Source organism: Bombus pascuorum, chromosome 8 (genome assembly GCF_905332965.1).
Source record: "Bombus pascuorum chromosome 8, iyBomPasc1.1, whole genome shotgun sequence".
Taxonomy (NCBI): domain Eukaryota; kingdom Metazoa; phylum Arthropoda; class Insecta; order Hymenoptera; family Apidae; genus Bombus; species Bombus pascuorum.
In genome coordinates this window covers 7,891,221-7,907,093 of record NC_083495.1, presented here as the reverse complement: position 1 = coordinate 7,907,093, position 15,873 = coordinate 7,891,221, and the positions used below count along the sequence as shown (strand labels likewise).

The 15,873-nt window shown below is 36.2% G+C and overlaps 1 protein-coding gene across 1 annotated transcript; it reads left to right on the top strand.

The window, feature by feature from the left end:
• Positions 1-681: 681 nt before the first annotated feature.
• Positions 682-14,857, top strand: LOC132909478 (uncharacterized). Its single transcript, XM_060964334.1, has 3 exons — positions 682-841; positions 2,687-6,861; positions 7,427-14,857. Exons 1-3 carry the CDS (start codon positions 682-684, stop codon positions 7,520-7,522), a joined length of 4,431 nt encoding a protein of 1,476 aa, XP_060820317.1. The 3' UTR covers positions 7,523-14,857.
• Positions 14,858-15,873: the final 1,016 nt, after the last annotated feature.

Genomic DNA, 15,873 nt, shown 5'->3' with positions numbered 1-15,873 from the left:
AAGTGAAACATCCCAGTACTCTGTTTCGCTATGCACTTCATTTTAACGAGAATGGAAGCAAAATTTTGGGTCTGTACTTAATAGCTTTAAACATACACGGGATATTATAAATGGAGTGTTGATTATTCTTGGTATGCGGGTTATCCTTGAAATTTGCAATTCTCTAGATCTCATGCTCTAAACTCTGGAAAATTATTACAGCATATGATATAGCAGAGAATGTAATGCGGTACGCGTTGGAATTTATCAACCGACCACATTTTGTCTTTTGTGGAAAATATGAACGAGGATAGTCGGGAAAATTAAAAAGGAAATTAAACGCATTATTTTGTACAAACAGAAACTGAAAATGATACAGTTTTATAAAATATACTTATGTATCGTTATATTCATATAATGAAATATCTAATAATGCTGAAAAAATGTGCGTATATTTGAAAAATATGTATTAAGGCAAATATTAATCAGTTAGTTATCTTTTAATCGGTATATATTAATATAAGAGTTGATTAAATTAGTAAGTTGGACATGGACAAAAACTCAATGTGTACGATAGAATGGCTATTCAGTGTCTGATTGAACAGTGTGGTTATTGATTTTCCAAGTAAACTTTATAAGTACGTTTTCATCGATTTCAGTGACATCAGATTCGACGTGTCCTCGGAAGCAGATACATCCAGCATGACAAACAAATGGCTCGTTCAAAGGACCACCGACGTTGCATCTGTGCAAAACACCTCGAGCGCGTACAGCAGTGCCGCATCGAGCGCAATGGGTAATCTCAATGCAAACAGCCTATACATGGCCGATCTTATCGATAATGGTGCACTTAAGTCCGCAAGTATGCTGCTCAGTATAGAGGATTTCGACGTCAGCAGGACGTGTCGCCAAGTTTTTATTTAATCGTCGATAAAGCAAGTTAGTACTTACTCTACAAACCCATTTTTATCTAACACGTATGCTACTTTCGTTACTACGTGCACTTAATGGGTACTTAATTGCAATGAAACAATTTATATGCATATTGATTTTCGTATGTTGTTCAGATACGTGCTGTGCCGATAGTTTTAGTTGAGAATACTATTAAAATAACGAATTATATATTATCACAACTTAGATAATACAGTGTAAAATGTAACTTATGAAACTCTTGCCTTTTAAGTTATATAAGATGAAGAATTATAAAATAGAGGATAAATAAATACTTTCGAGACCAATTTATTTTTACATATTGTTACATAAGTTCGTAAACATATATTTTAAATGTATAATTTATTATCTACAAGAAAAAAACATTATTTATTATGTATATCTGTAATCAATACTTCATCGATGTAACATAAAAATACTATTCGAATTAAAATGGAGGGATTGAAATTTTCCAAAAGAAATATTAAATACTGTACAGTATTTAATTTCCTTTTACGTAGTCTTGCATACTGAATGTTTAAAAGGAATTTTTAATTTTCTTCAATTGTTCGCTTGGCCTTTAAATTTCGATTCTCCAATCAAGCTAGTGGACGCTTATACTTTCAAAATCGTATAGTAAACACCATTAAGACCATTATGTCCATTATGTCGAACGTGACTGCATCCAGCACGTAACCTAATCGAATTGTTTTTATCCATTTAACGGACGAAGCCTTGCTCATAGTTCGAGGCGGCACTATTTGCTGCTTTTTTCTATTTGTGCGTTTAATACGAACCGTCACGTCAGTTCTGTCCTTTAGTTGTCAAGGGAAACCTGAAGTTCATATTAGGCAATAGTCTTTTATCAATAAAAATTTAATAATTTGCAACATTCTTCAGTTTATTCCATGTGGTTCATCGAATACATTTTAATTCGATTTTTGAAGATTATCTACAACATGAAGTTCAACTTCATCCGTTCAAATTTCTGAATGCTTTAAATAAAAAGAGTGCTTCGATAAAGAGAAAATTTTATGAAGATATATGTCATGTAAATTTAATTTTGAATCTACGTCTGATCTATACATTTAAACTCGATGCTTTCTATGTACAAACAAAAATTAGAATTTAATGCCGCTAGAGAAAAATGTATTTTATAAAAGGATTAGAATAATTAACAGATATATCAATCTACTGACATATCGGCGATGAAAAATCTTTCTTACCAAAAGCGAACGCAGTACCTGGTTAGCTCCATCACATCCGGATTTGAGATCGATTTTAGAATTTTTCCTGTCATCTTATTAGGGTCTTCTTTCATTCAATAGGAAACTTAAACTTGGCAGCATTAGTGAATCACTGTTATTGACTTCGCGGTAGGGAGAGGGGTAGAGGATGCTCTGTCATTTGTAGGGAATCACCTTTAGTATCCCTCGGACGGTCTAACACCGTAGTTAGCCACACGTTTCCGTACTCCAAAATTTCTGTCTAAATATCAGCGGATTGTGCTTCGACCAATCTCTATCATGTGCTAATGCGAATCCCACGAATCATTACCATAAACTCTCTTTTGTTCCCAAACTGACACGTCGTGTCTATATTATAGTATATACCAAGTGAACAGTTCACCTTAACTTTGATAAGTTTGGCAAATTGTGCGACGAAATCTTCAGACTGAGACAAGTGACTTTATACGTCAGTGAGGAACGATAGAGCCGAGCGTCATTGACATTTACCAGTGTCATGCACACCAACATTCGATCAATCGTTGTTCCAGGTACAGAATCTATCAGCAGTACACCGCCAGTCCCACCGAGACGGAAGAAGCGCAAAGCGAAGCTCGCGGCGATTGCAAAATCTCCGAAAGGAACGTCACCGACTCGTCTCAGAAAACCAGACAAAAAGCGTTTGGCGCCACCGCCTCCGCCGCCTCCGCCGCGAGCAGTCCGAAAGATCAAATCTCACGTCGCCAAAGATCAGGGAGAAGAAAGGACGTCGAACTCGCAGACAGTAGGCGATGCGGAAGAAACGCTAAATAGTCTAAGTTCGAACGAGACGGGGGAAACTTCTCAGCCGTCGTCTTTACAGCTCGAGGGTGCTGACTCGGTACGGATCGAGAAAGCGAGTAAAGATGAAAACGAGAAAGATGACAGGTGTGGTTCAAGCAGTGACACAAAGTCGCCGCACAAACGTCCGTTTGTATTCGAAACTTTCGCTAGGAAAGAAACCAACAAGTACCCGCCGCTGTTCTTCACTTTGCACGATTTTCAAAATGTGATGTCCAACACGCTGCAGCGTGAAGACGATTTCAATGATGAGCCTTCTGCGAATTTCGACAGCTCCTTTCACGATTCCTTTCGCAACTCCCTTCGAAACTCCTTTCGCGAATTCTTCGCGAAATCGTTAGACGACGAGGAAGACGATTTGTGTTTCCGCGTGACCACCACGAACCTTCCATTCGAGAAATGTTTGGACACATGGACCGCTAAGTTTACCGATCGTTTGGTCGAGAATTTCGACGTACCGAGTCGTTTTATTTTCGAAGATTACGTCGATAGAAGTAACAAGGTAAACGTCCGACGATCGGCTGGCCCGATGTGTCACGACAGCTTTGAAGAGGAACCAACGGTACCTCGGTTGACCAAAGTGAGGTTCTTGATCGAGTCACCTAACCCGTCGACTTCAGATCACGAATTGAATAACGATGGCGAGACCACGTGCGACAGTTTCCAAAATATCGATCCCCTGACAATTGAGCAGGAAGTCAGCTGGAATCGTGGCTCTTCCGTGAAATTGACCGAGGTCACGGACGATATCACTTGCACGGACATGAATAAGACTTTTGGTCAGGTACAAGATTTCCAGCAGGATCATGACGAGTTCGGTGACGTATCTTTTAGTTCCATTTTGAAAACAGGGGACAGTTTTGACCGGTGGTATTCCCTGGACGATGCCACGAATTTTATCAGGGCGATCGATAAGGGATCTTTTGGTCAGGACGATCGTGGTAATTCCAATGATTCGACCGGTACTTCGATCGGGCACGATTCGCAAGACGAGTCCCTTTGTTCCGAGGAAAAACTAAAAGTCGCGGACGTCAGCGAAACGGAGTCGAGTTTAATCAAGTTAAAAGGGGAATGCTGTTCTGTGTTGGCTGAGGTTAGAGACGATTGTTCGGAAAAGCCGCCCGAGGACAACGGTTTTGCGCGGGCTTCAAATAACTGCACTGCTTCGAATAACGCGAAAGATAATAAAAAATATCACGATGAAAAGGATTTGACGAGTGGAGCTTCTGAAAATGAAAACAACAATGTAAAACGCGAAGAAATCATTTCTATCGGTACTAATGCGACTGCGAATAACTTTGATTGGAAATTGGAATTAATAAGTAATGAGGTAAACGTCAATTTTGTTCAGGAAGATTCGATAATTGGTAGGGACAAATATCTAAGGACTGAAATTAGTGAAGAACAGTCGACAATAAACGAGACAAAAGTCTTTGATCAACAAATAATAAAAAACAAAGTAGAGAATAACGTTTTGAAAAAACATTTATTATTAAATAGAACAGAGACTGATATTAGCGAGGAAGTATCGTCAGCTGAAGAGGATATGGAGGTTGACAAACAGCAATTACAAACGAATTCAGTCGATAAATCCACGGGAGAGTACAGAAGAAAGATTTTCGTAAACGAATCGCTTCGAAATATACTAAATCGTTGTGATTTCACGTCGAATGACTTTGCGAACGGCAGTGAAGATTCTGATGTGCAAGACGATAATTTGGACACTGGCGATATTTCTGTAGGTGAGAGCGAGAGAAATTTCAAGGGCTTAATTACCAAAGATGACACGGGACAGGAGACGAAGGATATTCCAGTTAGCCAAAGTAATAAAAAATCACAAGATAGTTTTATAGGTAACGAATCACTGGAAAAAAAGAAAAGTATCACTAATCCGGTTAATATTCAACGAAACTCTTTTCTAATCAATATGTTGTCCGAGGATACAGATCAGATGTGTACGAGCTGTGAAATCATTGCTCTTCACCCAAAATCACTAGCGAAGAGCGAAGTATCGATTTCGAAGGATGAAGAAGGAAAGAAACTGGCGAACCGGTTAAACGAGTCGATAAAAATGGATTCAGAGATCCAGAAAATTTTACAAGAGTCTAAAGCGCCGTTGAAAAGGGTAGAAACCACTTTCCCAAAGCCAACAACGGCCAAGAAGATTGCCGAAACGAGCAAGAAAACCACCGGTGAGGCGAAGTGCGATGTATTGAACGAGTTGCTCTCCAATTTTAGTAACATTAAATTGAAACCGGTGAACGACGAGAGGAGAAGTGCCGCTGAAAGTCATCCGCGAGTAAAAACTTCTTCTCGGAAAGAGAACGATAAGGAGAGAATCGAATCTATGTCAGATAGCCGTACACAAAGTTTGAAAGATTGTAACGGTAATTCTTTTTTGGAGACCACGAAAGCGAGCGACGAGTCGATAAATCTCAAAGCAGGAACTTCTTCGGTTAAACAGTGGCAGTATGCTGCCTCTTTGACGACGAGAAAGGTTCTAGATGACCGGAACAAGAGTAACGAATCACAAATAGAGTCTGAAGGGTCCAAAAATTGTACTGCAAATAGCACAGAATCCGTGAAAACGCCAGACAGCTGCTATATTTTATCAGATCGTAAAGAAGAGTCTCGAGAAATGGATGTAAACAGAGTCGTAAGAACGGTTAAGCAGTGGCAGTATGCTGCTTCTCTGACGACGAACAACTATATTTCAGGTGACCTGAATAAAGGTAACGAATCACAAAAGAGGTCTGAAAACTTCCAAGGTGACGTCAGCTTTGTGACCAGTACTGTGGATAGAATAAACGGAGTCGAAAGAGCCACGTACCAGGATTACTCGGGATTATCGAGGAACACGAACGAAGTTCTCTTCGAACCGATCAAAAGCGATGATGTCAGAAGAGTGTCTGATGAAGGAGGAAGAGGAGGAGCAAGCTCCGTGGAATGTCTGCAGATGATAGGCTGCAGCGCAAAGACTGACGAGTCGCATAATCGTTGCGCGTACGCGCGACAGTTAGAGTTAAACAAAAGTATGAGTATGAGTAGCGGCGACAAGCGTGCCATAGCTAGAAGGATTTCTCAACCCCATCGTAATAATAATGACAATAATAATGACAACAGAGCTGTAACATCCGTAGCTGTAAGTGATGACCAATCCTGCGACACTGTAACGATAACTCCTGGTAGAGTTAGGAGTTTCATTAAGTATTACGAGATTCAACGCGAGGCGACAACCGACAATGATTCTAAAACTAACGATAGAGTAGATAAGGACCCGATGCCTGAGCACCAATCGGTGATCAGCATCTGTAGGGGACTGGAAGCGAGGACCATCGAGGCTAAGTTCTTCGAAGCGCAGAAAAAGGATAATTCTAAGTCGTTCGACACGATAAAACGGGATGATTATTGTGGGCTAGTAGCGGATCAAGATTTCGAAAGATCGATCGGTTCAGCGAGGAAAGAAGGAAAGTGTGCTGCAATCGTAGAAAAGATTGGAACAGAGTACTCGAGTAGATTAGATGCTCCTATTGCGAATATGGAAGATGATTATGTGGAAATGAAGAAGCAGATACACGTGTCACCGAAGTCCATTGTTGATTCATGTGCGCATCCTGGATCAGCTAAGAGAAAGAAGTCTGTGAAATTTCAAGGTGGTTTCACCGTGATCGGTGCGAAAGATCCTGACGACAATGGTACCTCGGGGAGTCCTGCTGGGAGTCCTGCGGGTCAGGATACAAAGTTGTTGGATAAGAAGAAGAATTTCGACAAGCTGACGTTGGAGGGTAGTGTTCTTCCCGAGAAAGTAGATTTTGACGTTGGACAACTTGCAGAATTGTTGGACGCTGACTCGCGTTCTTTGGAGAAACGAGAAACTGCTGCTCAGGTAAGTAAAGGATTTAATTGGAATAAAATGTTCATTAAGGGACGTAGAAAGGTTCTTGCTACTTCCTTTGGTTATCCAAGAATCTAATTTCCTTTTCTTTTCTTTTTCTTCATCTTCTCGATTTTAACTTCTTGGTATTATAATAGCATTTTTTGTGTTAGATGCAAGAAAGTATTTTATTATTCGGATTGAAATATGTTAACATCTTGTATTGCGTATTTAAGATGTCGATGTTTGATCTTCAAATCACTTTTACGACAATGTTAATGTATTCTTTAAATTTATTCGATAACTTTCTAACCTGTATAAAATTGTATGTAAATGAAAAAATTAATACGATCTAATTAACGATCGCTAGAATTTTGTTCAAGTATAAAAGGTAGTTTCTATAACAAATATCTATAACAAATGTAATGAAAGTTTTAATGACAGTTGTTAATGAATAAACCAATTTAGTTTGAATGACAGTTGTTAATTAATCGAAGTTACATACTAAAATTACGTTCATTTTAAATTGCAAACGTGCTCGACGAAATAATAATCTGCTTAACTTTTCCCTCTATAGATACAAGCCGCAGCGAAATGTGAGGAATGTTCAGGTATTAATCGCTTCGTTCCAAAACCAGAAACCCCACGCCTCGTATTTTATTGTACTGTATAGTTAAAACCGTAGTTTCTAAATGTCGTCGTCGTCGTTTTCCCGAATCTCGGCGAGATTTCACCGTGACGCTTAGCGTCGTAGCTAAATTCGATCTTTTCCACACTGTTTCTTACGTGTTTTAACTGAAGAACAGATTTCGCGCTGTTTCGCGAGAACCTGCGCAGAATTCCATTATCTCGCAAACAAAACGCTGAAACAATTTTTGTCAATTTATCATTATTAGACATTTTATGTGATGTTATGATTTATTGAAGTTATGAAATAATTTGAAACGAACTATCGTGAAATTATAGGGCGTTGAAAGATATCGAAAAATAGGAAATATATTAGGCTACTAAAACATTTCTTGGCACAAATCGCACATATATGAACTTCATGTTTCAATGAAAGTTTTGTCAATGAAAAATTTGAATATATTTTCATATTTTGATAATCTTACCGGTATCTATGTTGTCAAATGAAGTTGGAACAGAAAGATATAATTTTGTGTATTTCCCATATGAAGATCACAGGGCTGATACACAATAAAATCTTTTTTATTGATTTCTTGCTATTAACGTCGTTTTGTGGTAGTTTGAGGTTCTGTTAAAAGTCGACGGTATAGCTAATATTATAACAATCGATATCTCGGAATATTCAAATCACTAGCAAAGATACATATTCAATTTTAAAAGCAAATACAAATACGTCGGATTACGATGCAACATATTAAGTTAATGAATTAAACGAAGAAAATTGCTCACTCTTAAAGGCAAACAACACGTGACTTACCACATTTCTTCATATTTCAATTCAGCAAAATGAAAAGGAAATACAATATCAACTCTAATTCTATTAATGTCAAACGAAATTCTAAGAAACATTTATCAGTCGATATTGTTAGAAACATTTTAACTTTACATTTTAATCCAAGCTCAATATCGCTGCGTTAAAATATCTAATAAATAGTCTCCAACAGTCACAAACAGTCTTCCAATCGACCAAATCAAAACATTACGAACTATTGCAAATTACCTTCGTGTTTCTATCAATCACGGGAAAAAGTACGAAACGATCTTTTCCTAAATCACAATAACGGTCGTTTGTTCTTAAAGAATAACCGAATATAACAGCCAGCGATGATAGGATATCAGTTGACAAACAGAGGTACTTAGATCACCAATTCGCAAAGCAAAGAGTAATCGTGTGTTTCCGAACGGTTTGCCACGTCCTACTACGAAAAGAGTTCGACAAAGTTTCGTCGGGTTAAGGTTAAGCCACTCGTTCGATACACATTTCGACTAACGTGGAAGGACAGATCGCGACTAGCAAATGTTCCGTTTCTCTTGGAAGGATTTAGAGTTATCGTGTATCCGATGGATAAACAGATTTTTCGGTCAAGCGCATTAGCCAGTTCGTGAAATGTCTCTTCCTAGCGGATTTATTCGATTCAGCCCGCATTTGGCGCGTCGCAGCTTTTTCTCCTAATTTCTTGCATCATTTTGACCGACTTATTTTACGTGTTTTCGGATAATGGGGCTCCGCTAGATTTACGGCCCCCTCGACGAGGCCGTAGAGCAAAAAGCGCCGACGCGATTTGTGGCTTCGCTCGAATTGTCTGTTTCTTGCGTAATGTGACGTTTTCAGGATGGAAAACTTTGTGAAACTCTTTCGAATGGAGCGGAACGCGGCAATGAGAAGATTTCTACGGCGTTCTAGACTTTGATGGTGTCGATGATGGTGATTACATTGAAAATATTTATGGCTTCATGGGAAACTTGAAGATGGAAAAACGTATAGAGTGTTCATAATACAGAAATACGTACATGATATTCAAAGTATAGTACAAAATATTCAAAGTAAATACGATATAAGGTAAATATAAAATGAAGATGGTAACAAAATTTCTTAAGGACAAAAATATTAACGTTGAAAAAATTCACTTTATTATTTATCAAACAATTATTTATATAGGAAATTAAGTAATTACAAAATTATAAATTACAAATGACAAACCTGTTACAGTATACTCTAGACGAAATAGTCTGCAGTAATTCGAAAAGTGTCAACACGATATTCATTGCAATATTCACTCCATTATTTAGAAAGAAAAAAAATAAATTTGTACTTACCTCGTATTCTCGAAAGTACTTCGTTAAACAAAGATCGAGGAAGACTGAACTGAGAAGGGAAAGCAATTACCGGAATGAAATAGGAAGCGGGAGAAGCGTCGCCGTATACAAGAAATCTGTTCTTCCGTTGAACTCCTTTAGCACGGTTAGATTCCGTTCTCCAATTGACTTTTAGTCGTGTGTGTTTAACGAAACGGCAAACAGCTCTTAGCTCTGTTATTGTCGCGAACCTTCCTTGCGCGTCCTTGCATTAGGAGAACGTTGTTTTTTGGCGACATAGCGTATCGCAGAAACCGCGCGTGTATAACCCCATTATCCTGCATATATTGTGTAATTATAACGTAAAGGTGGAAGTAATTTACGTGGTAGAGTAGTGGCGAAGTAATATACTTGTTGCGCTGTTTGTGTTACGTATACGTATTCAGCTGATCAATTTAACACATGTTTAGTATCCAGTGTCGTAAAAAGTACTTTCATTTCGGTTCTTACGAATGAATGTTATTTCTCAATGGACGAATGTTCTGTGTTTCGTGGACGAGATATTAAAATTAAAAAGAAGAAAAAGAAAAATGAGAAGGAGAAAGGAAGGAGGTTATAATACTTTACGTCTACATCAGAATATACATGGTTTACGAAAGAATAGTTGTAATTAAGATGAAAGGTAGATGTATGAACTTTGCAGATAATACTTGATAACTGTGTTTTTTTTAATTAATTTTTTGTTAGATAGGATCTTACGACAAATGTTGTCCTAAGTATGTGTATACCATAATATGTACATATTATACAAAGGTCGGATAAGCTTTTAATAGGTTGCAAGTTGCTCGAAAGTCATTGAAAGCTTATATTATGTGTGAAATATAATTTAAATTGTATATTGGATAGACGTTATTTTAGAATTATGTTGTAATAGTTTTTTGTTGCTTGAAACTTAATAATGAGTCAGGAAGAGCCTGATCTATTAAAGTAGATATTTTTCTTCATAAATTATTTTACATAAAGAAGCACCAAAAGACAGTTTTACGATTTTTTAAGATACTATCAGTACTGTACGATATTATTATCAATTTGAAATATTATTAACATGATACGATAGCTTTTCAATCGTTTAATTATCCAGATGTTACTGTATCACTGTTGCTATTAATACTGCATTAATCTACAATCAGAGTAACATGTTCATAATTAAAACGTGAATGAAATGAATTTTTACTTGAATAATGTTCTTAACACATAGAAAATCAATGCTGAATGCTACCAATAATTCTTTATTGAATCGTCATAAATAATATCAAATCGCATAATTTATTGTCGCTGTCTCCTCGTTTCTTCATATTCATATGCTTTCGGATATGTTCTATTCACTTTTTTACTCATAAAAATAGAACATAAAATATAGAACATATATAGAGGAATAGAATTAAATACACAGCAATCAGATTATCAGGTAACACCAAAGTTTAACTCGAAGGTTACTTCATCAAGCATCTCCAAACTTCTTCTAACAACACAAACGAAAACAAATCAAATTGGATAGATTTATAGGTATACTTTTCGATGGTGTCAGAATTTCGCGACAGTGCAGTGTCGTGGAAGGCCTGGTTTCTAGCAACCTGTGTAAAGTTTTCGGTTGATTTCAAATATGTCGAACGTGGCGTGATAGCAGAAAGTTTCTGACACGCGTGGCAGATCGAGTTAAAGGACGGTTCGAGTTCCGTCAAGTTCTTTTTGGCACGTTTGCCAGAATCAGACGCGTTTCAGCTGAGATCGGATACACGATTCAATCACGTGGATCTCGCTCCAGAAATATTTCATGATTTTCCACTTGTACATTTCTGCGATTAATATTTTTCCTGTAACATACGGCATGTAGAATTGATCAAATACACGAGATGTTCAAACGTTTCTAATCCAAACTGAATACAATTTGATTTTAGAAAATTGCCAAGTACTTGATCGTTGGAATATATTTTGAGTGAGATCGACTCGTTCAAACCGATCAAAATTTGTTCAAACTCACTCAAACCATCAAAATATGTTGTTCGATGTTTGAATTGCTTATCTTTTTCGAGTTATTTGGAAATCTCAAATGACAAAAATCTGATCGAGGAAATCATACGATCGGATAATAGAATGGAACGATGATGGAGAATACAAACGTATACAGATCGAAATGACAGTACTTTTTAAAGGTTCGACACGCAGAAGGTGATATGCATAGCGGACTGTTTTTTAAGCGTGCAATTCGTTGGCCAAATGAGACTTAACGCGGTGTGATTATGCAATCGTTTTATTTTTTCCTCTGTTGACTTATTGTAAGTATGATAATTTATCGTTTGTGCGAGCGCATTACTTTATATGACGTAGGAGAAGATTAACGATAACGAGAAGAATAACGTGTCGTCGATATAATAGGAATACGTAAATGGAATGCTTCATAAGACTTAGTATTATTATATACGCATGGTTCGATCCGTTTGTGTTTCTGCACGATGTAGATTTTGGATAAATGTTGAAGAAATCGATTCTCTTGCCGAGTTTCCTTCGTTCTGTGTATTTCGTTCGACCGACTTTCAATTTTACTCGTTGCACATTTAAATTCCTTTCGATGTGTGGAACGTATCCATGATCGGTCGAAGTTAATAAAAAATTTGTCATTTTCGGGTGGTAAAAATTTTGAGGTGTTATTATAATTGTAGAAAATGATTTACGATAGTAAGATGTAGATAAAAATCGATGTTAAAAGTTACATTGTGTTTATGTAAAATAGTACGTGATTTCATTATTGTATAAGTATCTATCATTTTATCAGACCTTATAGGAAAACGTAATGAATAGAATAAGCATGAAAATATTGATGCCAATCTATGAATTTATTACTTTTCTTTAGAATACCTTCTCTCACAATCAGAAAGTTACTTATGTTATATTTTATTCTGGAATGTATTATAATAATATCAAGATCAACAGTTGTACTCCTGAGGTGTATCTAGTATGTACATTAAATTTATATTTAAAATTAAAATTCAGATGTAGATTGTATAGATTGAGCATTAAATCGTTTCAATTTTTAATTAGAAGCAGTGTAACGATAATTCATCTTTTATTCTCAAAGTATCAATTTAAATATTATTTAGATACATAACTATCAGAACTTCGGCAGAAATTAGTGAATATTACGAAAGCAGGTCGTACCTGCACATCGATTTCTTTTACTTTCAATCGACATCTACATTTAGCACGAAGACAAGTGGATAAGTGACCGTGCATATATTTCTAGACACATACGTATATGTATATGTTTTTGTACAAGATGAATGTGAGTATTATTACGCGATAACGATTCTGTAAAACGCAATGCGATTTACCCAATTACCCCGTTGGTTATGCGATCTTTTATAAATTTTAATTTACATAGATAGGTAGCGCGAAGCCCAGAAAGTGCGAATCGTACGAGATTTGTCCCATTTAAGAGGATGTTACACGTAGTGATGCACTTGAAAACGCAGCTCGAAGAAGCAATAAGCCACGATACATCTATATCTTTTAACGATTTCTTTTAACGCGACCTAGCTTTCTGAAGATTTCTCATTAAGTAAAGATCAATTTGAAATTGTACAATTTATATAGTTGGAAAGCTTACATCGATCAATTTTTAATTGTCTTCGTTTCATTACTTTATTTTTATTATGAAACATTATACGCAATTCGTTTACCGATATCGGTATATTATTGAATCAGATTTATAATATTTGAATAATTTTATTATTTTGTAATTTTTAGAGATAAATTTTATTTTTGGTTTATCTTTGCACGCATAATGATTTTTTTTTTTTTTGTATAATTGATTATAATATGTTGCATAATTGTACCGTTTCTTACTACGAATACTTTGTTGCGTTTATCGAGTCACGAGTTTTAGATTTGTATACAGGGTTGCGTGCATGTTGCAAACGACAGCGTTCGATAAAAATGTTCAGTCAACTGAAATGGTCATTATTGTATGATCGTTAAATGAATAGAATGTACATATCTGCAAAAAACAACAGAATAAATTGGAAATGACAAATTGGAAACGTCAATCACACACAAATAAAGTTCTAAAAATATTTGCGAATATTTTTAGAAAGTTATTGCATACAAATTATTCTATTGTAATGAACGATATTTCCATAAAATTCTTTGTAGCATTAAGGTATCAGTTTGTTTTTCCAAACACGTTTGTTATCGCTAAGGAAGATATAATAAACTATATTTTGCGTTCTTTATGGAAAATGAAAATCAGAAAATCGACAAAACTGAATCTATCGTGCTTTCCTTTTCTGATCTTCGTGTGTAAATCACAAAGCTGTCGAATAAGTATCATTCGAATATTTAGGGATAAAAAATTATAATAACCGTAACCACGATATTTGAATAGATATAATCTGGCGCAGTTAAAACATCGATAATCAGACATTGCAATAACACGATATTTGAATCGATGGAATTTTGCATGGAAAATTGTTATTAACTACGATAAAAAATAATTAATTGCAGCAAAATCAATATTCTATCACAATAGAAAATACGGGCGACCTTTGCGTACACACTAAAACTTTCGATCGAGTTACATTAGTCTCAAATATTTGCTCGGGGAATATTGTAATGAATGCAAAGAAACGTAAGTTCCATTCATTTGACTCAACATGAGGCGCGAATCTAAAGCAGAATCGTGCAAGTTTGTTCTCTCTGGTTGAAACAATATGGTTCGGATTTAAAGATAAAAGAAGAAGACGAGAAAAACGAAAAAAATAGACACGAGGTGAATTGTACATTCAGGCGAAAATAGTACGAAAGCACGCGCGTAGAATCTATTGTATACTCGTGTGTGTGAAGCACGAAAACGCTTGAGACCGAGCTAGTTTCGTTTTTTAGGGGACAGAATCGAGGATCAAAGTTTAGAAGAATTTACCGATTAACCGCCTGAAATACGTTTTTTCTAGACGAATACGAACAACTTATTACTGTTTTATAACGTGTAGAGGATGACAAAAGTGATAGCGTAGTGGATGAAACACGTGCGTGTACCAACGATTCCTCATTGTACGCAGATAGTCATTCGCTGTTAAAGTATAGTCGACACTTTATGTTCATTTCGAGAGAAATGTTTTCCTGCTGTACACTGTACGTTTATATTTCCGCTGAACGCTGAATAAATTATTATTTTCTATGCTACAACAAACGGCCTTTGAATTTTATTGGAATACCTGCTGCGTAACGAAATTGAGAAAAATGTCGAACAATTTTCGTTGGAAATTGCTTGTTATTTATAAGATGACGTATATTGAAAAATTCCACCTTACAAATAGATTCGAAATATTTGACGGAAATTATTTATTGAAAATAAGAAATTTGAAGCAATGATTTATTGAAACTATGAATAATAAACATAAATAATATAAATAACATAGCACTCGAAAACAGACAAAATAACGATGAGTCAATCGTAATGTGAGATATTCAGATTGACACAACTGATTGCACTGTGGACTGCAATTGTTCGATATTTTCATGTAATTTAAAATGTTCCTTGCCTCGGTAGAATATTCCAGAGCTGAGTAAACGAGAAATGCGGAAATCACAGAGAAATCTTATATCCGCGCGCAACATCGATTCGTTTACGATAACAAAGAAAGGGACTTTTGTCAACGAGGAAATAGTATCCCTTCTTATTTCGACCATGAAAGTGTTATCGTTCCAATTATTATTATTTCAACGCACCGTCAATCTGTCGTATTGTTTCCATTTCTTGCAAAAAGTTACGATACTCGTTAAATTTTTAATTTGCATGTTCGTGCTTGAAATACATCCACTTACTGACATGCTTCGTTCACTAGAAACTTACAGAACTATGTTTTAATCCACGTTTTATCTCTTTTAAAAATCTGCTTTCTCATTACGCAATTCGTGAAATAAAGATGAGCAAGAAGATGACTTGTGTCAGAGTGGAAATTTTTGGCAATTGCGTTATCCTGGTGCCTGACTCACGTTTTGCATAAACCTTGCGTAAATGGAACGACCATTAACGTTTCTTGCGATCGATTAATGGCCAGTCACGCGTGTAATTAGTCCTAAAATTAGAAGATACATTGGGTCATACGATGCTAATAATACACGTAAGATCAACTTTTCCTCTGCCGAGGATAGGCGCCGTCTAAAACCAGGAAAAACCCAAGCACTTCGAATGTAACATTTAAT